Source organism: Saprolegnia diclina, assembly GCF_000281045.1.
Source record: "Saprolegnia diclina VS20 unplaced genomic scaffold supercont1.14, whole genome shotgun sequence".
NCBI classification, from domain to species: Eukaryota; Oomycota; class Saprolegniomycetes; order Saprolegniales; family Saprolegniaceae; genus Saprolegnia; species Saprolegnia diclina.
In genome coordinates, this window is record NW_008246081.1 from 56,458 (window position 1) to 81,801 (window position 25,344).

At 60.9% G+C, this 25,344-nt stretch overlaps 15 protein-coding genes across 15 annotated transcripts; 8 read left to right on the plus strand and 7 right to left on the minus strand.

Moving 5' to 3' along the window:
* Positions 1-24: 24 nt before the first annotated feature.
* SDRG_05288 (hypothetical protein) lies at positions 25-590 on the minus strand (the record flags this gene model as incomplete). The annotated part of the gene is made up of 2 exons (XM_008611001.1): positions 25-36; positions 87-590. The coding sequence occupies 2 exons, from the start codon at positions 588-590 to the stop codon at positions 25-27; spliced, it is 516 nt and encodes a 171-aa protein (XP_008609223.1).
* A 576-nt stretch (positions 591-1,166) lies between these two features.
* SDRG_05289 (hypothetical protein) lies at positions 1,167-3,841 on the plus strand (the record flags this gene model as incomplete). Its single annotated transcript, XM_008611002.1, has 11 exons — positions 1,167-1,277; positions 1,323-1,510; positions 1,565-1,734; positions 1,784-2,197; positions 2,241-2,295; positions 2,340-2,552; positions 2,600-2,720; positions 2,766-2,921; positions 2,970-3,134; positions 3,184-3,258; positions 3,308-3,841. The coding sequence occupies 11 exons, from the start codon at positions 1,167-1,169 to the stop codon at positions 3,839-3,841; spliced, it is 2,202 nt and encodes a 733-aa protein (XP_008609224.1).
* Positions 3,842-3,978: 137 nt separating this feature from the next.
* SDRG_05290 (hypothetical protein) lies at positions 3,979-5,400 on the plus strand (the record flags this gene model as incomplete). The annotated part of the gene is made up of 3 exons (XM_008611003.1): positions 3,979-4,144; positions 4,194-4,660; positions 4,708-5,400. The coding sequence occupies 3 exons, from the start codon at positions 3,979-3,981 to the stop codon at positions 5,398-5,400; spliced, it is 1,326 nt and encodes a 441-aa protein (XP_008609225.1).
* Positions 5,401-5,691: 291 nt separating this feature from the next.
* On the plus strand, positions 5,692-6,952 carry SDRG_05291 (hypothetical protein; the record flags this gene model as incomplete). Its single annotated transcript, XM_008611004.1, has 4 exons — positions 5,692-6,056; positions 6,109-6,402; positions 6,449-6,630; positions 6,675-6,952. Coding segments are annotated over 4 exons (1,082 nt in total), but the record flags the coding sequence as incomplete, so codon positions are not given.
* Positions 6,953-7,574: 622 nt separating this feature from the next.
* Positions 7,575-9,101, plus strand: SDRG_05292 (hypothetical protein). The gene has a single exon (XM_008611005.1). It carries the CDS (start codon positions 7,672-7,674, stop codon positions 9,061-9,063), a length of 1,392 nt encoding a protein of 463 aa, XP_008609227.1. The 5' UTR covers positions 7,575-7,671; the 3' UTR covers positions 9,064-9,101.
* Positions 9,102-10,264: 1,163 nt separating this feature from the next.
* On the minus strand, positions 10,265-12,153 carry SDRG_05293 (hypothetical protein). The gene is made up of 5 exons (XM_008611006.1): positions 11,559-12,153; positions 10,925-11,514; positions 10,689-10,880; positions 10,559-10,642; positions 10,265-10,509 (listed from the first exon to the last, which is right to left on the minus strand). Exons 1-5 carry the CDS (start codon positions 12,146-12,148, stop codon positions 10,313-10,315), a joined length of 1,653 nt encoding a protein of 550 aa, XP_008609228.1. The 5' UTR covers positions 12,149-12,153; the 3' UTR covers positions 10,265-10,312.
* A 170-nt stretch (positions 12,154-12,323) lies between these two features.
* SDRG_05294 (nicotinate-nucleotide diphosphorylase (carboxylating)) lies at positions 12,324-13,557 on the plus strand. The gene is made up of 5 exons (XM_008611007.1): positions 12,324-12,538; positions 12,590-12,658; positions 12,703-13,050; positions 13,102-13,410; positions 13,456-13,557. The coding sequence occupies exons 1-5, from the start codon at positions 12,436-12,438 to the stop codon at positions 13,515-13,517; spliced, it is 891 nt and encodes a 296-aa protein (XP_008609229.1). The 5' UTR covers positions 12,324-12,435; the 3' UTR covers positions 13,518-13,557.
* Positions 13,558-13,563: 6 nt separating this feature from the next.
* SDRG_05295 (hypothetical protein) lies at positions 13,564-15,039 on the minus strand (the record flags this gene model as incomplete). The annotated part of the gene is made up of 6 exons (XM_008611008.1): positions 13,564-13,726; positions 13,769-13,906; positions 13,954-14,144; positions 14,191-14,311; positions 14,355-14,491; positions 14,536-15,039. The coding sequence occupies 6 exons, from the start codon at positions 15,037-15,039 to the stop codon at positions 13,564-13,566; spliced, it is 1,254 nt and encodes a 417-aa protein (XP_008609230.1).
* Positions 15,040-15,094: 55 nt separating this feature from the next.
* On the minus strand, positions 15,095-15,747 carry SDRG_05296 (hypothetical protein). The gene has a single exon (XM_008611009.1). The coding sequence runs from the start codon at positions 15,640-15,642 to the stop codon at positions 15,130-15,132; it is 513 nt and encodes a 170-aa protein (XP_008609231.1). The 5' UTR covers positions 15,643-15,747; the 3' UTR covers positions 15,095-15,129.
* Positions 15,748-16,171: 424 nt separating this feature from the next.
* On the plus strand, positions 16,172-19,220 carry SDRG_05297 (hypothetical protein; the record flags this gene model as incomplete). Its single annotated transcript, XM_008611010.1, has 2 exons — positions 16,172-17,163; positions 17,213-19,220. 2 exons carry the CDS (start codon positions 16,172-16,174, stop codon positions 19,218-19,220), a joined length of 3,000 nt encoding a protein of 999 aa, XP_008609232.1.
* Positions 19,221-19,304: 84 nt separating this feature from the next.
* Positions 19,305-19,928, minus strand: SDRG_05298 (hypothetical protein; the record flags this gene model as incomplete). Its single annotated transcript, XM_008611011.1, has 1 exon — positions 19,305-19,928. The coding sequence occupies one exon, from the start codon at positions 19,926-19,928 to the stop codon at positions 19,305-19,307; it is 624 nt and encodes a 207-aa protein (XP_008609233.1).
* An 881-nt stretch (positions 19,929-20,809) lies between these two features.
* SDRG_05299 (hypothetical protein) lies at positions 20,810-22,084 on the plus strand. Its single transcript, XM_008611012.1, has one exon. The coding sequence runs from the start codon at positions 20,854-20,856 to the stop codon at positions 22,030-22,032; it is 1,179 nt and encodes a 392-aa protein (XP_008609234.1). The 5' UTR covers positions 20,810-20,853; the 3' UTR covers positions 22,033-22,084.
* SDRG_05300 (hypothetical protein) lies at positions 22,085-22,450 on the minus strand (the record flags this gene model as incomplete). The annotated part of the gene is made up of 3 exons (XM_008611013.1): positions 22,085-22,182; positions 22,229-22,313; positions 22,367-22,450. The coding sequence occupies 3 exons, from the start codon at positions 22,448-22,450 to the stop codon at positions 22,085-22,087; spliced, it is 267 nt and encodes an 88-aa protein (XP_008609235.1).
* A 355-nt stretch (positions 22,451-22,805) lies between these two features.
* Positions 22,806-23,321, minus strand: SDRG_05301 (DNA-directed RNA polymerase I subunit RPA12). The gene is made up of 2 exons (XM_008611014.1): positions 23,133-23,321; positions 22,806-23,086 (listed from the first exon to the last, which is right to left on the minus strand). Exons 1-2 carry the CDS (start codon positions 23,263-23,265, stop codon positions 22,845-22,847), a joined length of 375 nt encoding a protein of 124 aa, XP_008609236.1. The 5' UTR covers positions 23,266-23,321; the 3' UTR covers positions 22,806-22,844.
* A 474-nt stretch (positions 23,322-23,795) lies between these two features.
* Positions 23,796-25,335, plus strand: SDRG_05302 (hypothetical protein). The gene has a single exon (XM_008611015.1). It carries the CDS (start codon positions 24,002-24,004, stop codon positions 25,271-25,273), a length of 1,272 nt encoding a protein of 423 aa, XP_008609237.1. The 5' UTR covers positions 23,796-24,001; the 3' UTR covers positions 25,274-25,335.
* Positions 25,336-25,344: the final 9 nt, after the last annotated feature.

The window sequence follows — 25,344 nt, forward strand, 5'->3', positions numbered from 1 at the left end:
CTGCGACGGGGGCTGCGGCTACGGCTACGGCGAGGGCTACGACTGCGGCTACGACCTGCACGACCAGCTTCCTTAATACTGATCACAGAGGTACCCATCTTGCACTTGAACTCCGAGTTGTTCAGCGTGTCCAGCGCCCGGTTCAAATCTTCCTTGTTGGAGAACTCGGCATAGCCGCCACCCCCACGCGAGTTGACCTTGGTGTAGATGACTTCACCCGCGGGACGCATGTGGTCCTTGAGGTCCTGCCACGACGCGCCGTCGGGCAAGTTGGTGACATCCAGGGCGTACTTGCCGCTGCCCGGCAAGTTACGGCCGAATTGGCTCGTGTTGCGGTCACCGCGGTCACGGTAGCCGCCCTTGGTGGGCTCGACGCGCAGGCGGGCGCCGTCAAAGCGGTAGCCGTCACGGCCGCGGATGGCATCGTCAGCGTCGCGCTCGTCCTCAAACTCGACAAAGGCAAAGGCCGGCGGGCGGCTGGGCAGCTTGATGTCAATGTCCACGATGCGCCCGTACTTGTAGAAGAGGTCGTCGATCTCGCGCGTACGCACGTCCATCGGAAGGTTTCCCACGTAGATGCGGCCGCCCATTGTGCAGAGTCGAAGTTTCGAAATGTGTGGCATCAATGGCGCCCGGTTTCCATTTCACTATCCGGATCTCCGGATAATAAAACCAGCCGACGCTGGCTAGTCGCACGCAACTTCAGCCACGCGGATGGCAGCTCCCTGCCCGTTGTCGGCGCCCGACGCTGAGAACCGTCCTATCGCGCGAGGCTATAGAAGATAAGATGGCGTTGATCTCGCATGCGCGCCATTCTCTGTCGACATCAGCTCGTCAAATCTGTAAAGGTTGGGTGTTTCAAGCCTACGAGGTTGGGCACGCGTCGTTGACACCTCCCTCGGCCAAAGACACGGCGACGCGGCTGGTCGCACGCAATTCACCAGGTGCCAACGGGCCAGGAGCGGTGCAGTTTAGCGCGGGCTCGTCGTGGGCCGAGGCCCTCGAGGCCTTTGGCGGTCGGCGCTCCGGGTCCGACGAGCCGGCGACGCGCGAAGAGCGAGCAGCGCTGCGTAGTCTTTACCGCCGAGAGCAACCTCTGATACTTGATGATTGCCAACATTGCTTTATGGAGTATTCCTATCGCATTTCGCATTTCGGCGAGCGTCATGCAGCGAGTCTTGCGGCAGTCGCGGCAGTCGGGCACGCTCAACTTGACGTCCCGCGACCTGACGCATGTTCCGGCCGAAGTCCTCTTCCCACTCAAGCACCTTGAGGCTGTAGGTCCTACTAATGCTATCCACAGAGCTCATGCAGGCACGTAGGACGAGAAGCATTGGGAATGCATCGATCTGTACAAACTCGACCTGAGCTACAACCAGCTGCGCAGTCTGCCCGAGGCCCTCCGCGAACTCGCAGGGCTCAAGTGGCTCAAAGTCAAGGACAACCAGCTCACGCGGCTTCCGGCGTCGCTGGGGTCGCTCCAGCTTCTCGTGTACCTTGACGTGAGCGAGTACGCCATCCGCATAGTCGTATGTTGCATATCGTTGCTCATGGCGGCGTGTAGCAACCGACTCAATGACGTCCCCGAGTTTGTGGGCGACTTGCTTCAGCTGCGGGAGCTCTGCGTGACGAGCAACACGATCTCGTCCTTGCCGAGCTCGCTCGGTCGCCTCGAGCACCTCGAGACCTTGCGCCTCGACAACAACCAACTCACGAGCCTGCCCGAGGCCATTGGTGCGCATTCGAAGTAGGCTGCGACGCTGCATCTCAGCGTGATATGTAGGGCACCTGACGAAGCTCCGTGTGTTGAATGCGCAAAGCAACCAGCTCGCGTCGCTGCCCGCCTCGTTCGCCAACCTCTTGAGCCTCTCTTCATTGGACCTGAGCAAGAACAATCTGGGGGCGACGGTCGTTGTCCTTGACAAGATGGCACAGCTCGAGTTTGCGGACCTCCGCAACAACGGGCTCTCGGCCTTTCCGTCGCTGCCGACGACGACGCGCTTGGACCACTTGCTCTTGGGCAACAATAAGCTTACGTCCATCGACGACGCATCGCTCGCACGCGTCGCTACGTCGCTCACGGTGCTCAACATCCACGACAACCAGCTCAACGCGCTGTCGGCGGACCTCATGTCGCAGTTTGCAAAGCTCAAGACCCTCGACCTCTCCAACAACAACCTCTCCGACCTCCCTTACGGTACCAACGACGCTGTGGCACCCAAGTTCTTATGGTATCTTAGTGCTTGGTCACATTGGGTCGCTCAACCACATTCTCGTCGAAGGCAACCCGCTCCGGTACACTGCACGCATACGTTCTGCTTCGCTCATGGGTCCTGTAGGTCGATCCGGTTCTCGGTGTTGACGGGCGGCCACCAAGCGCTCAAGTCATACCTGCGCGGTCGCGGCCCCGCGGCTGCGACTGAGAGTGTGGACGTTGCCGAGTCGCTCTCAGAAACGAAATCCGATCCGGCTGCACGTAGCACGCGCGCAATGACCGACGACTCGCTCTTGCATGCGTTTGAAGCCGGGACGCTGGACTTGACCAAACAACAGTATGGTTCTTATTTCTACAGCATTTCGCTACACCCAGTTGCATTAGGCTAACGCAAGTGCCCGTGATCGACGTCGACCACATTTGCGCGACGCTCGTCCACCTCAACCTGTCGCGCAACCTCCTCACCGAGCTGCCCGCGCACATGGGCAGCCTCATGGCGCTGCAGGTACGCACTTCGCACGCTTGCATCCTCGTTGACACACGAGCGCAGACGCTGACGGCCGAAGAAAACTTGATCACGCGCATCGACCCGAGCATTGGTGCACTCCCGCGACTGCAATTTCTCCGGCTCAAGCGCAACCGGCTCAACGAAAAGGCCATCGCCGCCATGCTTCCGCCCACGACCGAGGTCGTCTCGATGCTCAAGGTTCGCGTCTCCTTCCCACCGAAGTATCGTAGTAGTCCGTCTGTTTAGGAACTGGACTTGCGGAACAACGCGTTCACGCACGTACCGCCTATGGTCGTCGAGCTGCCCGTCCTCGACACGCTGCTGCTTTCGTTCAACAAAATTTCGACGCTCGACGGCGTCGAATGGGCGCAAGCCCAGAAGCTCTCGGTCGTCGCCTTCTCGGACAACAAGGTGCGCCGTGACGACACGACCGCTGGTGATGAAATGCACTGCATTGTAGCTCACGTCGCTCGGGTCGATCCACGAAGCCAAGCACTTGACGTCGCTCAGCCTCGAAAACAACAACCTTATGCATGTGCGAAAGTGCTTCGTGGTAGAGAGACTGGGCTGACATAGGCGTGTAGATCCCTCCCGAACTCGGTTTGTGCGAGCACCTCCGCGCCCTCGTCATCACGGGCAACCCGCAGCGCCGCATCCGGTTCACGATCCAGCAAAAGGGCTCGGACGCAGTGCTGCAGTGTCTTCGTGACCAGCTTGGTGTGACCGCGCCCGTCCCTGTCGCCAACGCAGAAAACGTGCCGCCGCCCAACCGTACTCTGAGCCAGCGCAACGCAGGCCATCCTCGCCCCGCGGCCGGCCACGAGTCATCGGCGCCAGCGCCACGCACCACGGGTCCGCGTACGAGCATCACACCTCCGCAGCGGCCGCAGCAGGTTGCGCCAGTCGGCCGGAGCAGCGCCGCGCCGCCGGCCAAGCGCAAGCTCGACGCGGAGCCGGCAACGGACATGGCGCAGCTCGTGGCCAAGATCCACGAGCTCGAGGTTCAGGTCGAAGAGTGCTCGCTGAGCAACGCCAAGCGCTACGCGGTGAAGAAGGAGCTCGCGATGCTGCGCTCGCGCAAGATCCGCGAAGATCGCAAGGCGCACGCGTCGCAGTAGGACTCTTGGGGCCAGCAAACCCAGATGCCCATTTAAGATTGGAAATGGACCAATCACAGCCCGTGCTGCCATTTGACTGGTCTTGAGTATGCTAGCCTATTATTCGCCAATCAATCCATCTTATTTTTGAGAAAGCGATGGCAGGCGACGAGTACAAGGTGGGCAGCATCGCCGCGTCCTTCGGCGCCGAGACGACCGGGAAGAAGGCCAAGAAGGCGGCGGCGCCAGCGGTGGCGCCGACGAACGCGCTCGCGTCCTTCTTCAGCACGAGCGAGAAGCTCTTCGCCAAGAAGCCCGAGCCGAGTATGACCCAAGCGTACGCCGACTGCCCATGGCTCATGGTACCTTGTAGAGATCGTCGCGCCTGTCGTGGTCCCGGTCGTCAAGGCGGCCAAGGCACAGGAGACGGTCGACGCGCCTAAGGCGCCCAAGGTCGTGCTCTTTGACGGCGAAGGCCCGAAGAAGGTCAAGAAGCCCAAGCACTCCAAGGTCAAGCCGGAAGCCAAGGTCGAGGCCGCGCCCAAGGAAGAGGAGGACGACGAGAAGGCGCCGCGCACGATCTTTGTCGGCAACGTCTCGCTCGAAGCGACGGCCGAAGAGCTCAAGAAGTTCTTTTCGTCCTGCGGCAAGGTCGAGTCGGCGCGTCTCCGATCCGTGCCCGTCGCGGGCTGCGCCATCGACCAGCACGGCAAGCAGAACCTCGTCAAGAAGGTGTGTGCCAACAAGAAGCTCTTCGTCGAGGGCCGTGACAACTGCAACGCCTACGTCGTGTTTGCGTCCGAAGACAGCATCGCGGCCGCCCTCGCGCTCAACGGCGCGGTACGCCCATCCCCTCGTATCTTCGTCTTATATCTATGTGGATGCAGGAGTTCCACGAGAAGAAGATCCGCGTCGACCGCAAGGTGCTCACGACGGACCCGAAGCGCACGGTGTTTGTCGGCAACATGGCGTTCGCGGCGACAGAGGACGAGATCCGCAACCACTTCGAGTCCAACTTGGAGAAGGACGACGAAGACGAAGGCTCGGCGCTCGTCGAGTCGGTGCGCATCATCCGCGACAAGGACACCCACCTCGGCAAAGGCTTTGGCTACGTCCTCCTCAAGGACGTGACGACAGCCGCGAAGGCGCTCAAGCTCGACGGTTCCAAGATCGGCAAGCGCGAGCTCCGCGTCTCGGTCTGCGGCAAGCGCTTCAAGACCACGGCCACCGACAAGACGGCTCGGCCGTTCGAGGGCCGCCGTGCCAAGCCCGCGCCCGGCGCCCAGATGCGCGTCATGAAGAAGCGCAAGCTGGACGGCGACAACGGCAAGCCGGCCTTTGTCAAGAAGCCCAAGTTTGACGGCAAACAGGCGGACGGCAAGAAGCCTGCGTTCAAGAAGACGGACGGCAAGAAGCCGTTCGAGAAGAAGCCGTTTGGCAAGTCCAAGCCGGTCGGGAAGAAGGGCGACAAGAAGTTTGCCAAGGGCGATAAGAAGACGTTTGAGAAGCCGAAGAAGCCCAAGCACGCGGCACGGAAGGCTCGTCAGGCGCTTGAGGCGCAAATGGCCACCGGCAAGTAAGGGTACTAGTTGATATTAATAAGATAGACAACATTCGTCGTATACGTCGCCAGTCCATAACTGCAGCGGCACACCGATGGAGCAGGACCAGTTGGAAAGCGAACAAAGCAGCGAATAGGACGATCAGATCTTAGTCGGACAACCTTTGCAGGTCCAGTGGATGCGTTTGGCGATCTGTCTGCAGGACCAAAAAGGACGTGATCACGCTGGCTTGGAATCAGACGGCGCCGATTGGCCATTGCGACGCGCTCTGCGATTTCATTGGCGCACGCGGCCAATTTGCCTTTTGCCCAATGGCGCTCATGCTGACGACCAAGCAGCTCCAGTACGACATGGAGGTCGAGACAGCCGCCGCAGCGTCGCCGAGATCGACCGAGCAGCGGCGAAGGCGACAGCGGCAGCGCGACGCCCAGCGCCGCCACCGCCAAATCATCGCCGACGAGATCCACGAGCTGCGCCAGACCGCCGCCTGGCTACGCACGACGCTCGCAAAAACCAACGTGCGCCGCCCGTTGAATTGGAAGGAGGTGGCGCTCGCGCTGGCCGAGACGCGCAAAGAGAGCGAAGAGGAGTACAAGGCGCTTCAGCACGACCTGCGCCGGTGGCAGCACCTCTCGTCCATCATGTTCCAGTGGGTGCAGGCAAGCGAGGCTCCGGTACAGCGAGATGGGATATGATGGTTGGCGACTGTCAGCGTACTCTGTGTAGTGCTACCAGTTGCAAGAGCAGCGGAATTGGCGGCACCGATCGCTCTTGTCGGACCCGACGGCGCGCAAGATGGGCTACGACTGGATCATGAACCAGATGTACTACAACCTCCCACGCACTTTGGCCGAGACGGGCCTTCCGGCGTCCACGGACGCGTACTTTTCGTTCGACCTTGTCGACGTCGACGACCCGACGCAGACTGTCGTGATCGCGAGTCAGTTTCCTGTGCCCGGGAGCTTTGAAGCCACGAGCTACATCATGGAGCGCCGCTTCGACAGAGCCCACGCCCTCCAGGTAAGTTTCCATGCGATCGTAAATTTGATTTGACTCGGTTGCACAGGTGCTCGATGTCCCCGACAACGACACTCGCTACGTGCGCTTCGTGTACAACCCCGAGTGGCAGCAGAACACCATCATCCGGGTCGTCCGCGAACCGTCGCGTGTCATCTTCCTCACGCAGTCGATCCAAGAAGACGACGTCCACGGCAGCGGGGGTAGCCAAACACGCTACTGGTCAAGTTGGTACGACCGGCTCCCAGCATTTTTGTACTATGGAAAACACGTAGGACCATCGTCGAGCGCATCAGCACGACGTGCACGCTGATCAAAAATCGGTACACGAGCGCCGCGTGGGAAACAGACGCTGGGTACGTCCCGCTGGAAGCCAACGCGTCCGTGCAAGAGCTCATGCAGACGCACCCGACCAGTTGGTTCTCCAAGCACCGGCAATCTCGCTACGACGGATGGCGCCGAGGCTTTGAAGAGGACATTGCCGACGTGAGCACTCGGCTGGCGACCCTGCAGTAATTTGTCCCTCAAGTCATTTTGTCGTTTTCTCACGCCATGGGCTCGCCTCGAGCAATCGTCGGCGTTGCAACGTCATTGGCATTGGGCTGCATCCACCGTCTACGCCCAACCAGCGAGGACGTTGGGAAGCGGCGAGACTTGTAGCCAACCAACAAGCCTAGTGTTTTCTACATCCACCAGCTGGTGCGCATGCTACGCCGCATCCATTCAATGGGGTGGGACGGGAGCTTGGACTGTCCTGACTAAGATTTCGAGAGTAGGTTTCCGTTGTGCCTGGCAGCATATTACTCTGCATATTATGCCCCACCACCGTTCGCCATCATCCAACCCAGTTGTCCTTTCGGCGTTTGATTGGCCAAAATGAGTTCTTAGGCTGGAGTGCTTGTTACGACCTTCATTCTTAGCCAATCCCAGTGCAGCAAAATTCGAATCAGGTCGAAATTGCACTTTCAATTGGATCCAACGTGCGCATCTACGGGCGAGCTGCTAGCGCGCTCGCTTGGCCACATTGATGGGCCTTGGTTATAAGTTTAGTCGCTCGTCGTTCTACTAAGTATATCTCCAACTGGGTTGGCGGCGACTTTCGTCGTCTGGGCTGTCGCAACACTGGTCGTGCTTGCACATCTTGCCGACCACACGTCCAGCTGCGCGACCCAGTACACCACTTGTTTTTGGTTTGTCCAAAGCCGACCGTTTGTAAACATTTTGCGACCGTCGCTCGCGGATCTTTCGGCTCGTCAGTTTGGATTTGCCGATATGAAGTTTGCATCCACGGTCCTCGCGCTCCTCGGCGCCGTCGTCGCCGAGCGCAAGACGTTCACGGCCTACACGCAGCCCATCACGCTCGAGCAAGGCGGCATCAGCAACGCGTTCCACGTGCTCAAGATCCCCAAGGGCCCCATCGCGGTCTACCGCTTCGCCGGCGACATTGTCGAGATCGCTGCGGACGGCACGGTCATTCCGACGCCGACGTACGACGCGTACTTGCACCACCACGTCGTGGGCTCGCGCCACAAGCGCTACGCCAACCAAGAAGGCAAGTGGACGCCCATGAAGCCCAAGGGTGCGTACCGCGGCGTCGGCTTTGGCGCCGGCACGGAGGCGCGTGGCACGCCCCAAGAGTTTCACTACCCGTACGCCTTCTTCACGACCGAGGGTGAAGACGAGTGGATCGCCAACGTCCACATCCTCAACACGCGCCAGATGTCGCCGGCGCAAGCGCACCGGTGCCTCGAGTGCCCGTGCACGGCCGAAGACGACTTTTCCAACGGGACGATCAACGGCGTCGAGAACCCGCACGAGTGCAGCCCGCAGCTGCTCTACGACAACAACACCGTGTGCAACTTTGCGACGTACACGGGCGGCCTCTGGTGCTGCAACACGGGCGAGTTTTGTCTCGAGAAGAACGAGCTGCCGGCGCCGGCGCCGCCGACGTCGACTTACTACATGCGCTACACGATCGACTATGACGAAATCCAGCCCGAGAACAAGGAGCTGTACCTAGCGGGCTGCTGCGACGCGTCTGGCGACCTTCTCCACCACGGCGCGGTCGAGTACGACGTGCCCAAGTGCAACCCGGATGAGAACCCGGGGTGCGTCTACACCATCTCGGCGCGCCAGCACGTCGGCACGGGCAACGTGGTCTTTGACCTCGGCGAGGACTACACCCTCGACGACCGCGAGGTCGAGCTCGTCTACGCTGTCGGCCATCAGCACCGCGCCGGCCTCGGCATCCACCTCTACAACGACACGACGGACGAACATATTTGCTCGTCGATGCCGACGTACGGCAACGGCACCGTCGCCGGCAACGAGAACGGCTACGTTATCGCGATGAGCACGTGCACCTTCGACCCGCCGCTCCGTATGCGCACAACCGACGTCCTCCGCATCGTCGCGTCCTACGACAGCACGCTCGCGCACACGGGCGTCATGAGTCTCTGGTACCTCGCGATCGCTGACGTGCCCAAGGAAACCACCACCAAGGTGCTGGCGCCGGCAGCGTCCACCGACAGCAACGGCTGGGGCTACGTCGTCGGCGGGCTCGTCGCCGTGGCGGTCGCGGCAACGGCGGCGGTCGTCTACCGCCGCCACACGCGCCAAGGCTACGCGCAGGTCGAAGGCGACAAGACGCCCGCGACGCTCTAACCGTTTTGAGTCGATAATGCATGCTTGTTGCATTTTCTTCTGTCTTATTTACATGGGGCGGACAAAGCTTAGTCGATGTTGGTGTAGGACGTATACGTGCGATGGTGGAGGCGGCGATACATCAGCATCGCCAATACCCCTGCCGCCAGCCATACACAAACGAGCCCGGTGCTGCCACGGTGCGTAGCGGCTCCGAGGTCCGTCGACCGAAGCGCGGCGCTGTGCTTGTTGACAGGATCTGGCGAAGCTCTGATTGGCGTCGGGCTCGGCAAGACGATATCTAGTGCACAACTCATGAGGGTTCTTGTACGACGACGAGATAAAGGACGTACGCCAAGCCGGTGCGACAGTCGTCGTCAATGGAGCGACCGGTACTGCCACGGTCAGGTCTAAGTTCTGAGCGGCGCCGCTGTCTGTGCTGTCTGGTTGTCCAAGCAGAGTCGATTCTGCGTCAATCGGCGGTGGTGTCGGGAACGTGAGCACGATGGCTACGGTCGTAGAGACATTGGCCGACGGTCGAACGATGGATCTGCTACGTACGAGGTCGGTCCTCGTTGGCCATCGCGCTCTCCCACGCGGGGCTGTGGGCAACGACGGTCCCGAGCAACAATACGAGCACGAGGCGCAGAAGCATGGACCTTGGTGCTTGTTGCTGTTTGACTGTCCGATTGTAACGGTCGGAATGACCCGTCTGTGTGCCCAAGTTCAAGTTGCTTGGGATTCCACCCACACAAAGTTGTGCGCTGCGAGCTTGGAGTGCGAGCTTGGAGTGCGGTGTTTGGAAATGGCTTGTCGTTCGATGCCACGTCCTTCCAACCGCGAAAGCGTCGGGCATGATTGGCTTCGCTCTTTCGAGTGCTTTCCATTTTGGCTCGTGGATCCGTAGCGTCTATGCACAGGCCAACACTTCAAGCGCGGGCAGTACAAGCGGTTATCTGGTAGGAACGTTTCCGTGGTGTGTGGCTCCCAGTTCTTCTGTTAGAAATATCCCTTTTACGTTTTGACGCAGCTCAGGACGCCCCACAGCTCCGGTCGCAAGGAGTCGCGTGTACGATGCTTGCACTTGCGACGATGACGGTTGCAGCGTCGATCCGCGTACGTGATACATGTATGCCTGGTCGTGGAAGCCGTGCGCATCGTGAGATTTTGTCCTCCTGGTACCCTAGCTCTCGCAGAGCTCCTACCCTCGAACACTAAAACATCGAAGGTTTCGGTGTGCATTGAAGGCATATTATGGAGCGTATGAAGATCAGTTGATGATGTCGTACGCGCCGTGGCGAGCGTGGCGGCTGGCAAAGCGGCGGAGAACAACGCCGGCGACAATCACCGTGAGCACTCCGAGGCAGACGAGCGACGACGTCGACAACGACGAGGCGGACGAAGACGACGCCGACTGCGCCATGATGGTGTCGTCCGTCCCGTTGCTTGTTGGTACCGGTGTTGCGCCTACATTTATCTCTCCAGTGAGCTACACTGGCGATCCATATCAACGTACGGGGCGTGACAGGCGGTCGATGGGTCGTCGCCGCCGGCGTCGGAATCTCGGCGGTTGTCGGCGTTGGGCTCGGCAAAATGATTTCTACTTGGTGCGTTGGGGAGGGTTCTCCTTGATTCATTGAACGTACCCGTCGTTGGCTCGGGCGTCTCGGTAGTCACAGTAGCTGGCTCTGGTGTCTCAGTTGTCGGCTTTGGGGTCTTGATCGTTGGCTCGGGCGTCTCGGTGGTCGGCTCTGGCGTCGATGGCCCTTCCTCGGTCGGTTTGGGAGCCGTGGACTTGCGGGCGCTCGACTGGGGCGTCGGGGTGCTGACTACGATCTCTACAGTGAAATTAGCAACTGCATGCGAAAGAGCCGGGGTTGACCGGTCGTCGTGGGTGCGGGTGTTTTCGATGGGTCGACGGTTGCCTCGGGGGACGGCGTCGGCAACGGTCTCCCTTGGCCGCCCGTAACATCCAGTGTATCGGGGACGGTCGGGTGCGCCTTGGCAGCGTCCGAGAAGGGCCGGAGACCCCAGATGGACCCACCGTACGCCGGCGCTTGGCTCCAGACAAGATCTTCTTGGCTCACATCCGGTACGACAAACGTGCAGTCGGACTCGATACCGAGGTTGTTGCTGCCGCGGACGATCTTGAAGAAGCCGTTCTCGCCCCAGTAGGTACCCCACGAGTTGCGGATGTGCCAGTACTTGACGCCGTCTTCCTCGCCGTAGCCGACAATCTCGACGTCGTGGTCGACGTCCATAAAGCCGGTCGTGTCGTTGAAGATGCCGGCCGAGTAGTTGAACGTGAAGCCGTCGCTGCAGGCGATGCCGCACGTGATCGGGCCGTTGAGCAGCTCCTTCATCATCGCGTGTTCGCCTTTGATGTTACCATACGACGCCGCGCGGTACCGGACCATCTTGGTCACCGGAAAGCACTGCGCCACCTTGGGGCTCTCGGGCGTGTACATGCAGCTACGTTCCTATGAGACGACTTGTCCACAAAATGGACGACGTACTTCATGCAGTAGCCCTCGGGCGGGCACGTGCCATTCGTCCACGTGTACTTGGCGTAGTCGGTCGCGTTGTACGGGAGGCACGTCTCATCTGGAAGGCCGTAGTCGGACATGAAGCGCCACACGTCAATGCCTTCGCCGCCGTCGCAGCCATTCGAGATGTTGTGCCCCGGTGCGCAGTTGAGGAAGCTCTGGCGCCCGAGCATGACATCGGCGCCAGTGAAGCCTTTCTTGGCGTGCATGATCTTGATGCGGTCTTGGGCCTGCGAGAGCGCGCCGTGGAGGTAGCACGACCCACAGTACTGCGGAACGTGCTGGTTCCACGACGGCCCGCACACCCCTTGCTCGCACCAGTCGAACGCCGTCGGGAGCACGTTATCGATCTCGTGCCGCTGCGCCGGCGTCACCTCGGGCGGCGTGTACTCGGGGTGGTGCGGGTGCCAGTGCTCCCGACCGTGCATGGTGCGGTGGCAGCATTTCTCTCTCTCGTGGCGCTCATGCTTGGAGAGGTGGTGGTGCTGGCTCGCATGGTGGTGCTTGGAGGCGACGCCACCGAGCAGCGCCGCCGACAGCAGAAGCAGCGCGTGCTTCATCCTTGAAAAATGAGAGTGACCAGCCTTTCTAGCCGGCGCCGATGGAACATTAGCCGCGTCGGTTCGATGTCTTCGATGCCGTTCGACCAACCGACGCGGTGCCGAGGCGTCGTGGCGCGATCCGGATAAAATTGAGTCATCGGCGATGAGTCATTTCGCGGGCGGCCAATCAAACGCCGCCGACGTCGGCGCGACACCCGCCGCGACGGGGATTCCAGCCAATCAGCGGCAAGTTGCACTTTCGAGCGGTCGACCGCTCAGTTCTGAATTGACGACAAAAAGAAGAGATGGACTTCGCACACCTCCTGCCGCCGACGTGGAAGAAGCACGTGGCTCTCTGGCTCGAAGACGACATTCCGTCGTACGACGTGGGCGGCTTCGTCGTCGGCGGTACGTCACCCGCGCCCAAGCCACTACGGTACTCATGGTCGTCGTCCCTAGAGGCTGAGCACGTCGCCTTCCTCCTCGGCAAGTCGGATGGCATTGTCGCCGGCGTTCCGTTCTTCACCGGTGCGTCAGACGCGTGCGACATGAGAGGCTCATCGCCCGTGTAGCCGTCTTTGAGGCCGTCGACTGCAAGGTCGAGTGGACCATGCCCGAAGGCTCTCTCATCACGCCGTCGGCCGTCCCGTCCGGCAAGATCGTCGTCGCCAAGGTGACGGGTGCTGTCCGCAACATCCTCCTCGGCGAGCGCACGGCGCTCAACATCATCACGCGGGCCAGTGGGATCGCGACGCAGGCCCACGCGGCGGTCAAGGCCGCGCGCGATCTCGGCTGGCAAGGGCATGTCGCCGGCACGCGCAAGACGACGCCGGGCTTCCGCATCGTCGAAAAGTACGCGCTCCTTGTCGCGGGTGCGAGCACGCACCGTCACGATCTGAGCCAAATGGTCATGCTCAAAGGTAGACTTGTTCATGTACTACAAGCAGAAGCTGATCGCTATATATGTCTAGACAACCACGTGTGGGCTTCGGGCAGCATCACCAAGGCAGTCACCAAGGCCAAGGCGGCGGCCGGTTTCTCGATGAAGATCGAGGTCGAGTGCCGGAAGATCGAAGAGGCCATCGAGGCGGCGAATGCGGGCGCGGACATTGTGATGCTCGACAACTTTGAGCCGCCGCAGCTCAAGGAGGTGGCCGCCAAGCTCAAGCAGCAGTTCCCGCACCTTCTCATCGAGGCGAGTGGCGGCATCACGAGCGCGACGATGCCCCAGTACCTCTCGCCGCATGTCGACATTGTCAGCCAGGGCAAGTTGACCCAAGGTACGCCTCCCATCGCCCGCAACATGGTCTCACGAGAGGGATTAGGGTACGGCTTTTTGGACTTTTCGCTCAAAATCCAAAAGAGCGAGGGTGTCTTGCACCAATAAGTGCTGATGCAATATGATCTGGCTTTGATATATGTGGACACGCAGCCTATGCGATGTGGGCGAGCCATGCGTCGGGCACTCGGGTTGTCACATCGTACTGCATACGACCCACCCAGACGCCGACTTCTTTTCGGAGCGCGGCGGCCAGCGACGTCGGCAGCCACGTCACTGCGTCCAGCACCTGCGTGAGCACGCCGATTTGGTGCGTTCTAGATACACCCTGAGCCACGAAACATCGTGCATGTGTGCACCGTCGTTCGACGCTTGGTGGCTGGAGCTGAAGAATGTACTGCATGCACTGAAGACACTCTGGGAGCGTCGTCGGGTGCGTCATCAGCGCAACGCAGAGCAGCTGGACGGTCAAGAGAGCGTGGTGCAGCACATCCACTCTACACAGCAGATTACATGAGCGCAAACAAGCTACGCCCGAGGCGACCGATGAGATTGCATCCACTCCATAAAGATGTCGGGGGTCACGAGTGCGCGCGAGACGTCGTGCAGGTAGCGCCGACGCGGCTCTGTCACGCCGTAAAAGCGAGCCAGCGTCTCGATGGCAGCGTCACTGGAGACCGCGCTTGCGCACGCGTCGCGTAGTCGTGCTGGTCGTTCGGTGAAGAAGAGCCAGCTCTACCGAAGGACGCTGAGAGCGCAAGTTCTTCATACCGCGAGGTACCTCGGTAGCGGACGTCGGCGGCGGCTGCTTGTCTAGAACGACCCGAACCGCAGCGGGCAATGCACTGTATAGCTCGTACACGAGTTGCTGCGTTCGCACAGTTGGATACGCGTCAAGGCGGCTACCGTCAACGTGAGGGTGGCGTGGCTTCGTGAAGCGGGTACCTCGTGACGAAGCGGCGCGCGACCAAGTACATTGCAGTCGAGTACGTTGCTGCGTCGAACGGCGGTGCGCTGGGCAACAATATGTTGCGCATCGAGCAAAACGGGTCGCGGTGCGCTTCAACGAGCCATTTCTCAAGCTACAAGAGCGCCTGTCGTACGTCTTGTGCGGAAGAGAGGCGACCTGGTGCTGCCACAGCCGCGGCCAGCGCGCCCAGAGCTGCCATTGGACGTCGATCTCCACATCGTGCATGTCCTGGCGCAAACGAGCTTCAAAGGACGCGGCGAGGTGCGACAGAGCAGGTTGCAGGGCTACGAGCGGAGCTACCTCGAGAAAGAGCGGGCGTGGCGCGGCCTCGAGCATGGTCTGCACTTGTTGCAGTGCGGCAGCCGGGAGCGGCGCCGACGCACTGCGCAAGACGCGAACCACGGTCTCTTTGATGACGCGCTGCTGCAGCGGAAGCGATGGGCGGAGGACCATTGGCGCGCGTGTGACGCTCAGCGTGAGGTCGGGCTTGGCGTACACGGTGAGTGTATCGAGCACGGTGGTCCGCGCCCAGTCGCGCGCGCCGTCAGCGTCGCCGTCATCGTCGACGAGCGCTGCGTGGCACACTGTGAGAATGGCCGCATTCCGCGCCGGCGACTGGAGCTGCGCGACCAGCGCCTCCATCTCGTCCTGCGTTGCCATTGTCGTGCCGCAATCTTCCGGATTGTCCGGATACGGATCGGCCCCAACACGCAAATAGGAAGAACTTGGTTCATTGCACAACTTGTCTCTCTAGTGAAGGACATATTCGTACTCGTTCCACGTCCCGAGCTCGTTCACGTCGGTCTCGAGGAACGTCCAGCCGTACTGCAGCAGGAGCTGGTTCATGCGCGCGTTTGAGACCCACGTCGCCGCTGTGATCCGGTGGAGGCCAATCGACTTGGCCCAGACCATGCATGCGTCGTGCATCTCGCGGCAGTAGCCCTTGCCTTGGGCCGTCTCGGAGAGGATCACGCCCCACTCGCCCTCGCCTTTGGCGACGTCCATGACGCGGAAGCCGGTCGTCCCGACAACGGCGCCAGAGCTCGTCTCGACCACGTCCAAGAAAGCACCTTCGCAGTTGGCCATCATGCTTCGGTGGGACGACCGCCGGCTGGCCCACGCGTCGTCCGAGAGGTTGCAAAGGAACGGGATGTACTGCATGTTGGCTTCCTGCGCAAAGATCGCGCGCACTGCGTCGTCCAAATGCGGCGCTGGCGCGAGGTACGTCAAGCGCGCCGACGTTGGAAGCGAAGGGAGCCCCATGCGAGAGAAGCCTCAAGAATGAAAATGACCTCCTTGGCTCCCGCGCGCTGCATATGGCGGCGCAAACTGGCCTAGCCCTACACGGTAGATGCCACACGAGATTTCGCACCCGATCGCCGTGACCTCTTTCAAGGAGTCGCGAAGTGGGACCGTGATGTCGTGCACCGTGGCGAGGCTCGTGGCCAGGAGCTACTTGCGTACACTGCCCAACGTGGTCGTCCTTTGAGTACTACCTCTTGATCTTCTAGTTAGTCGATCACACAACTGCGATCGACTGTCTCTCCCGTGCCCGTAGAGCACATGGCAGGCGTTTGGCTGTTTGTGTTCCGGATCGCAATACATTTCTGCAGTCAGTGCTCGTGCCACTGAAACTCAACTCAACGTTTTGGTTGAGTTGAGCTGCTTCTTTTAAGCGAGTATACAAATCGACATATAGTTGTGTGCGGTTGAAAAAAAGAGCGTCGCACCAGGTGGCCACTCTCTGGCTCGGACTGTGTCAATCGGCCGACAACCCATTTCGCTTGAGCCGATGCTGCCGACGACGACGTCGGGCCGCAGCCTCCTCAATGAGGCGCTCTCGCCGACGGGCCGGCGCGTCCTCAATGATTTCTTCCAGGCCAACGCGGGCGCCAAGGACACGACCAAGCCGCGGGGCATCGATCTGCAGTCGCTACCGCTCTTGACCGAGGTCTTTGTCAAGTCCCGCGCCGCCCTCGACGTGCTGCAGCTGCGCGCCGACCGCCATGACATCATCCTCGTCACGAACGTGCTGCAGAAGAAGGCGGATGCGGTCGACGTTCTCGACTTGCGCAACATGGGGCTCATCCGGCGGGACGATGTCCTCGTGAGCATCAACACGGAACCCGTTCCGGACGTTGCGGCGGCGTATACGGCGCTCAAGGAGCTGCCGTTGCCGATCACGCTCGTCTTCTCGCGGTCGCTCGTGCGCAAGAACACGCTCGGCGAGTACAGCGTCGAGGACGTCATGCGCCATGTCGAACACAACCAGAGCCGGCTCCTCGAAAAGTACGACGCCCACGACGCGGCCGTGATGCTGAGCATGATGGTGCGCTTCACGGGCCTCCAAGGCTCATACACGCTCCTTCGCGAGTTCATCATGGACGCAGAGAACCTGCTTATGCCCAAGCCGTTCGCCGTCCTGCCACCCAACGCCTTTGATGTGGTCCGACAGTACGTGCAGGTGATCCATGAGTACATGGGCAGCGAAGACGACGCGCGCAAGAAGCGCTGGTACGACGACAAGAGCAGTCGGTCGAGGCGCATCGAGTCGATGCAGAAGCAGCTCAAGGTCCTCGACGCCAAGCTGGACGCGACGACGTCGGCGCTGGCCGCATCGCCTGAACTCCAGGCCACTCGCGGCGGTGCCGACTACGCCGAGTTGCGTAACCTTGTTGAGAACCTCCGGGCTGACGTCGAGCGCTCCAAGCAGATGCACTACCTTCCGTCGGTCGAAGGCTTTACACTGCGGTTTGGCACGGGCGGCGTCTACGTTGGCGTCGGGTACATTTTGCACTTTCTACTGTATCAAGGTGTCAACTTGAACGATTAGGGACGTGTGGATGGCGTCGTACCAGACGTCGTTCTCGATCGAGACCCAGCGCGCCGCGCCGCATGTGGTCTTGCGCCTCACGCCCCTCTCCGATACTGGTCTCCAGATCCGTGCGACCAACTTCAAGGTGTACTCGGAAGGCCGGATCCCGACCTTCCACTGCGACGAGCTCAACATTGAAGCGCTCTTCACAGCCTCGATTCCCCTCGTCTTCGACGACCTCACGGGCTGGCGCGTCGACAAGAACGACCTCGACGTGAGCTTCAACAGCCTCAAGTACTACGAGCGCCAAGCCAACTCGTCCGTGCGCGGGAAGGCGAACGACAGCGTGCTCAAGCTCTTCCTCAACCGCGTGCTCCCATCGGTGGTCGAAGAGGCGGCTGTCAACTTCTTCAGCTCCGAGATGGGCGTGCTCTTCAAGGAAGGGCGGGCCAAGGTGCGGCTCACGGGCGACTTGCGTCTCGAAGGCCGCCCGCTCTCGGTCTTTGACGCCTCGCTGAGCGCGACCGACGACGCGCACGCGGACGAGGCCCGGACGCTTCTGTCGCTGACGCCGGCGCAGGGCGAGGCCCTCTACAAGCTCTACAAGGTGTTTGTGCTCACGCCGGCCGCGACGCTCAAGCAAAAGATCTTCTCGAGCGACGCGGCGCTGAGTTATCTCTCGATGCGCGAGCTCATCGAGTACGTGCAGCGGCTGCGGCGACAGCCCAACGTCCGGTATCTCCTCGCTGCATGCTGGCAGACGGCGCTCCGCCTCTTGAGTCCGAGCGACGAGGTCGACTTTTTGAGCCTCCTCGAGAGCGTCGGCGAGATCGAGTCGTACCCGGTCGACGTCTCGCTCGGGCTTCACAGCACCAACATCCGCGTCGACCTCTGCGAAGGCGCGGCCGCCGCATACGCGTCGATCGAGCGCCAGCTGCGCCAGAAGCTTTCGTCGCGCCCCGAAATGAAGACGCAGATTGAGGCCGAGATCACGACGCTCGAGGAGGGCTACAACAGTGTCAACCTGTTGCTGTCCAAGGTCGCGAGCCGCGTCGACGAGGTGGCGCTGCTGCTCAGCGGCGGCCTCCCCGCAGGGTTCGACAGCGACCTCTCGTTTGAAGCGACGGAAGTGACGTGCAAGGGGCCGTGGCAGGCGACAGTGCCGGTGCCGCTCACGGACCCCGAGGAGGCGTTCGAGGCGCGCGTGACAGCGCCGACACGGACCGTCGTCAAGGCCGACGACGGCGATCTCATCGTGAGCCAGTTTGTCGCCGGCGACGACGGGGAGCACGAGATCCAGGTCCGCGTCCAAGATGCAGCGTTCCAGGTCCTCGTCCAAGCGCCCGACAATGGGGAAGGTAGCGCCTCTTCCTCGTCCTTCGTGCCACTCACGTTGGCCCTCAACACAGCTTCGCCGACGCCGACGCTGTCGCTCGAGATGGGCGACAACACCAAGTGCGCCATCCAGCTCAAGCGCCTCGCGTTCTGCAGTCCCATGTGGCCCGTACTGCGCTACTTGCACGCCGAAGCGCTGGGCGCCGCGATCTCGGGCAAGTCGGATCTGCTGCTCGCGTACGTGAGCTCGCCCTTCTTTGCGTTCTCGCTGCGCTTCTTCACGTCGCTGCAAGTGACGCCCGAGCACATGTACTGGACGCTCAACTCGGCGTCGCTCTCCGAGTCGAACGTGAGCTTCATCACGCACCGCATCTGCCTCGCGCAGCTCCTCCGCGACCTCGGCGCGCTCGAGTGGGGCCAGGTGCACGGCGGCGAGACCGACGAAGACGTCAACCGCAAGGCCAAGGCCCGCGCCGCGTCGCGCATGGCGCCGCTCAAGCGCCACGACTCGATCCAGCCGAGCCGCAACAAGAAGCGGAGTCTCAAGTCGCAGAAGAGCTTTCTGGGCGACGAAGACCCGCGGGCGCAGAACATGTTCCAGGTGGCGCCCGACGGCGCGTCGCTGCCCCCCGTGCACGAAGAAGAGCCAACAGCGCTCGAGTCGGTCGAGGACGACCCCTACTACTTCTAAGTGAATTGCACTCTGTCGACTGTGTATTCGGAGACGAGCAACAGGGTACGGGGTGGTATATTCTTCATCTATCTCTCGAAGTGCTTACAAGAGCGCGCAGTCGACGAGTTTGATCTCCGTGAGCGGCTTGCCCTTGACGCAATACACATTTTCTACCTTTCGGACCACGTCCATGCCCTCGACGACCTTGCCGAACGCCACGTTGCGGCCGTTCAAGTGCGGCATCGGCGCCAATGTGATAAAGAACTGCGAGCCGTTCGAGTTGACGCCGGCGTTGGCCATGCCGAGGACGCCGGCCTCCGTGAAGCGCAGCGCAAAGTTCTCGTCCGCGAACGTGCCACCGGCCGCCGACTGCGCGCCCGTGCCGTTGCCCGCGACAATGTCGCCGCCCGTGAGGAACTGGTTCTTCTGGACAGCGTGGATCGGCGTGCCCTTGTAGCCGTTCTCCGCCAGCTGCAAAAAGTTGGCGGCCGTCGCCGGCACAATGTCCTTGGCGACCTCGATGACGACCTTCTCGGGCTCCGTGTTGCCAATCTGCACGCTAAAGGCCACGCGCGGGCGCGGGACCTCGGGCGCCGGGACAGCATAGTCGTAGCTCTTGGCCGCGGCCTTGGGCGCGTTCATCTTCTCGAGCGCGCGGTGGTACCAGCCCCAGCCGCGGGCGCCGGCACGGAGCGGCGCGATGCTTCCCAGCACTTGACGACGCATGATGCTCCTCGATTTGCTATCTGACGACTGGACAAGAGATGAAATCGAGCACCGGGCGCTGATTGGCGAAGACTTTTGGCCAATCACATGCGTGTATCTTGCGAAGATGCGTTAAACGCGTTAAAGAGCACCGAGAGCGTTACATAAACGTGAAAGTGCAGCAGCGAGCACTAGTACACAGTACATTGACTCGCAGCAAAGCGGAGACCTCGATGCACTGATGACAGCTGCCAAGTGGCGCAAGCAGAGCTGCAGCAACCGTCGTACACGTATGTAGGGCGCTGTTTCCGAACTAACGCACAGAGGCTTGGCAGCACGACCTAGCGATGGCGTAGGTTGGTGCCAAAACCACTGTCTACAGCTAGCAATCACAAGGCCGCAATTATCACCAACGTCGAAGGGACTACCTAAGAGGCTCACGAAGCCATGCCGTCGACGGCCAGCAACCATAACCAGCTGCCACCGCATCGGAGCCGTCGTTGTTTTTGTGTTCGAGCCCAATACCACAGCAGCAAACGGCGTATACTTTTGATGCCCTTGCGGTGGCACTGGAGGAGGTGACACCGTTGTGATAGTCGTTGCTGCCAGCTCCGTCCCTTGTTGCCCAAGCCGTTTCAAACGGCCGAAACCACCTAAAACGCGTTTAAACCCCCCGCGTCGCCACGTGATGCTTTTTTAACGCGTGGAAGTCGACTCTCTGCATCTTTGTATACTGAGAGGTGCAAATCCCGATTTTATTATGTGCGACAAAAATTGCGCCAGGCTTGCCGAGGACACCGATGGCCCCCCTGTCGTCGCTTTTTGTACCCACCCTATACAAATATTGAGGTAAGCGAAGGCCGTAGGGAAATGCTTTGAGTGGGGACCCCTCGCACGTGCCATTCCCATCATCCAAGAAGGCAGGGGTCATCATAATCCGACAAGCATGGACGAGTCCAAGCGCAGCCCGGCCGCTGGCCACAGCAGCAAGGTCCTCGAGTTCAATGACGACCCGTCGCCGGCCAGCCACCACGAGAACGTCCTCTTTGAAGACGACGAGGACGACGACGAGGTCGCACCGGCGCCTGTGGCCCAAGCGCCCCGTGTCAACTTTGCGCCGGCGCCGACGAAGTTGCACCACCCGTCGTCGTCGTCTTCGTCGGCCTCGACCTTCAGCTCGTCGAGCTCGTCGAGCGGCCGGAGCGCGGCGACGATGATTGCGATGCTCCAAAAGCATGGCTACAACCTCGAGGACCCGGACGCGGCCGAGGGCGCGTCCATCTCGCTCAACTCGGCGAGCATTCTCCACCTCCGCGAGCGCAAGAACAACCAGACGGCGTTCCACATCGCGGCCAAGAAGGGCCACGTGGACGTACTCAAGGCGCTCATGAAGCTGCCGCGCGCCGAAGAGTTTGTCAACGTCCCGGACAAGATGGGCAACACGCCGCTGCACTTTGTCGCGTCCAAGGACAACGCAGACCTCCAGGAGCAGCTTGGCGGTCTCCTCCTCACGATGGGCGCCAACCTGCACGCGATGAACGTCCGCGGGCAGACGCCGCTCGAGGTGCACATCGTCACGGCGCGCGCCGACACGTCGGCGTTCGTGCACCTGATTTCGTTCCGGGGCATGAACCTCAACACGCTCGTGAACGGGACGACGTATCTGCACATGGCCATGGAGCGCGGGTACATTGAGATGGCTTGCGCGCTCGTCAAGGCCGGCGCCAGCGTCAACCTCCCGGACCACAACGGCGTCATGGTCTCGGACACGGTGAACCGCCAGACGCTCGTCAAGATGATCCGCTGCATGCGCGAGGGCACGCAGGCGCCGCCGCCGGACGTCCCGCGTGTCTCGTGCAAGCTGTGCAAGAACCCCAAGGGCCTGCTCGACTCGATCCGGGACTGCACGCTCTGCGGGCGCACCGCGTGCCGCAACTGCTCCAAGAAGCTCTCGGAGTTCAAAGAGTTCAAGGACCCAGAGGAAGCGCGCCGCGAGAAGATCGACAAGGAAGCGCTCGCCGCACGCTACTGCATCACGTGCGTCATGGTGCTTCAGCTGCGGGAGAAGAAGCTCGCTGACAAGAAGCGCTTCAACGACAGTCTGATGGGCATGAACCGCGTCTAAATAGTAAGAGGAAGCAACTACCGTCTTGTGGTACATGAGATCTTATTGCGTCTTATTGCGTTGGGCCCTCGCGGGCGAGCGCGAGCTGGTACTTTTCGTTGATCTCGACGCAGCTCTTGTCGTACGGGTACGAGTAGTCGACGAACGAGCCTAGGAAGAGGATGCTGCAGCGCAATAAAGGAGCCTTCGAGCGTACCAAGGACGCCGAGGATCGCGAACGGGTATAGGCTGCGCTTGTACATGCTGATGGGCATGCCGCCGAGGACGCCGCCGACGCAAAACTACGCATGGCCCAAGTCTTTCCTCCTGCGCACATCGTCAGCTAGACACGTACGGTGGTTTGGCGCTGGACCATGCAGCCCTGCAGCGCAGCTCGCAGCTCCTTGGCCGTCGGCTCTGCTCCGTGCTCGTCGGTCATCTTGCGACTTTGAAAATGGCCACCGACCGGCGGTCTCCGTATACATCCGGATAAACTACTTCGCACGTCTTGCTCATGATGAGAGCTTCGACTCGCTTGAGCCGCGCTCCAGCTCACTCCAGCTCGATGCATCCAGCGACAACCCATCCACACCCGCAGTGCAGCAGTGCAGACGTAATACTAACAGCATCACCAGCGCCTCGGTGGCTAATTCCGCGTCCTCGCCTGCGGTCGCAATTTCCGCACACCGGGCATCAACGACAATACGGCGACTAGCATCACCAACGCTCGTGTGACGCTCCACGGCGATGGCAAGCGGTGTGAGGCAGTGCGCTATTGCGGGACACGAGATACATGTACATGAAGATGATTGTCTCGTCGCCACGCCGGACGCTTATGTGTTGACCGAGTAGCGGTGGCCGCACTTTTTGCACTCGTAGAAGACGGTTTGGCCTTCATCGGCGGATCGCAGCTGCATCGTGTAAAACTCCATCTGCGGGTTGTTGCACTTGGGGCAGGGCTCTTCGACCGTCGCGCGCGCAGGGCCCGTCACCTCTTGCGACACGATCGCGTTCTTGACCCACTTGGGCTCGGGCCGGTCCTCGCTGAACGTCACCGTGCACAGCGTCGGCAAGTCTACAGCGGCCATGAGCGATATTGCAGTGGCGGTTCGTGGTATTACCTTGGTACTGGCAGGTGTAGCCGCAGGACGAGCAGACAATGTTGTTGGTCTCGGGCAGGTCCAGGATCGTGCCGCAGTGCGGACAGAAGGACGGGCCGCCGGCCGTCGCGCGCTTGGCAAAGAACTGGTCCATCGAGCTTTATAGCGAGTGACCGAGCCCACAGGGACGCGATTATCCGGATGCTGCGCTGACCAGTCATAGCGCGATACTATCCGGACGCCACCTTTTGCCACAATTAGCGTTGGCGCCGTTTTTGGCGCCTCGAAGGATGCGACGGACTGCGAGTCGACGCATCGACTGGGCATTGGGCCACACGTAGGCTGTGACCATGAACATGTAGAGCCGCTGTCCTACGTGAGGCTGCAGCTGTATGAAGATCGAGGTTAATCTGACCGCCCGTGTCCTGCGAGGCCACATAAAAGCGCCAACGTTCATTGACGACGAAGACGACGAAGAAGAAGCAGCAGCGAGACGCCTTCATCTCTTCCGCTTCAAAGGAGCAGTCGACGTTATGTATCGCACTAGCATCTATCTACACGGGCCAAGCCGATTCGGTAGCTAGCGAATCTGGCGCTAAAAATGCACACAGGCCCGGCGCCATCTTGAAACGCAGAGCTACCTGACATGGCGGTCCGCAGCACGGGCGACACAACGTGTACCTAGGATCCAGGCTCGCCTTGTCATCCAGGAGCATCGGCAGCGAGACCCGTCGAGTAAACCAACAACTTCTCGTCGCTTCGAGTCGAGGGACGCCCTTCGTTTTCGGGTTTCAAATCATCCGGATAACATTTGACTGGCCAATCAAACGCGGCGATTGCCATAGGGCGTAGCAAGTGCAAAGGCCATTCTCGAATTTTCACAGCCGACGATGGCCTCGACGATGCCAAAGCGCGTGCGCAAGTCCTCGGACGTCGCCGTCTATGGCGAGTACGCCGACTCGGTGCCCGAGATGGACGACTGGACGACGGCGCCGCACACGCTCACGGTTGGCTTGATCACGCTCGTCTTCTTCCTCTACAACATCTTCCAAGACAACGACCCGAGCGCGAGCTCGCTCGACGACCTCAAGCGCGGTATCTACTTTGCCTGCCTCTTCTTCCTCGTGTACTGCGTGCTGCAGCTGCGCGACGGCCATTTCCTCCGGCCGCACCCGGCGATCTGGCGACTCATCACCGGCATCTTCATCCTCTACGAGATGCTGCTCATTGTGCTGCTCTTCCTCAAGACGGACGATGCGCGCGCCTTCATGAAGCACTTTGACCCGACGCTCGGCGTCAAGCTGCCCGAGACAGGCTACGCGGACGACTGCCGCCTGTATGTGCCGGACGCCGACGACCCGTTCCGGAACCTCCGCGCGACCGTCATGGACCGGTTCGTCGTCATGCACTTCCTCGGCTGGGTCGTTGGTGCGCTCATGATCCGCTCGTACAACGTGTGCTGGGCGATCTCGATCCTCTTTGAGTTTTACGAGCTCACGTTCGCGCACTGGCTCAAGAACTTCAACGAGTGCTGGTGGGACCAAGTCTTCCTCGACGTGCTCATGTGCAACGCGGCGGGCATCTGGATCGGCATGCGCATCTGCCGCTTCTTCGAGATGAAGAACTACAACTGGGTCGGCATCCGCACGATCCCGACCGTCTCGGGCAAGGCGCAGCGTATGATGGCGCAGTTCACGCCCGTCAACTGGCTCTCGTACGACTGGAAGATGTTCCGGTCCGCGTCGCGCTTCTGGCAGGTCATGGGCATGGTCATCACGCTCTCGATCATGATGCTCAACTCGTTCTTCCTCAAGACGGTCCTCTGGGTGCCCGCGTCGAGCTACCTCAACGTCGTTCGCCTTTCGATCTGGTACTCGGCCGGCAGCTACGCGATCGCCGAGTACTACATTTTTATGACGTACTCGGGCCCGGACGTTGTGACGCCCGCCAAGAAGCTCGGTCCCCGTGCTTGGCTCGGCTTTGGCGTCGTCATCTCGGAGGTCTGCCTCATCCTCAAGCACGGCAAGGGCATGTTCACCGAGCCGTTCCCGACGACCGTCAAGATCGCGTGGCTCGTCGCCGGTCTCTTCCTCACCGTGGGCTCGACCATCTACTTTGTGTGCGTCCACCGCGCCCGCGACGCTGCCAAAAAGCAGCAGTAGGAATACCGATAAAGATTTCTGCATTGTTTCAATGTGTCAAGTGGTTATAAAACGGTGTGGGGTATCCGGAA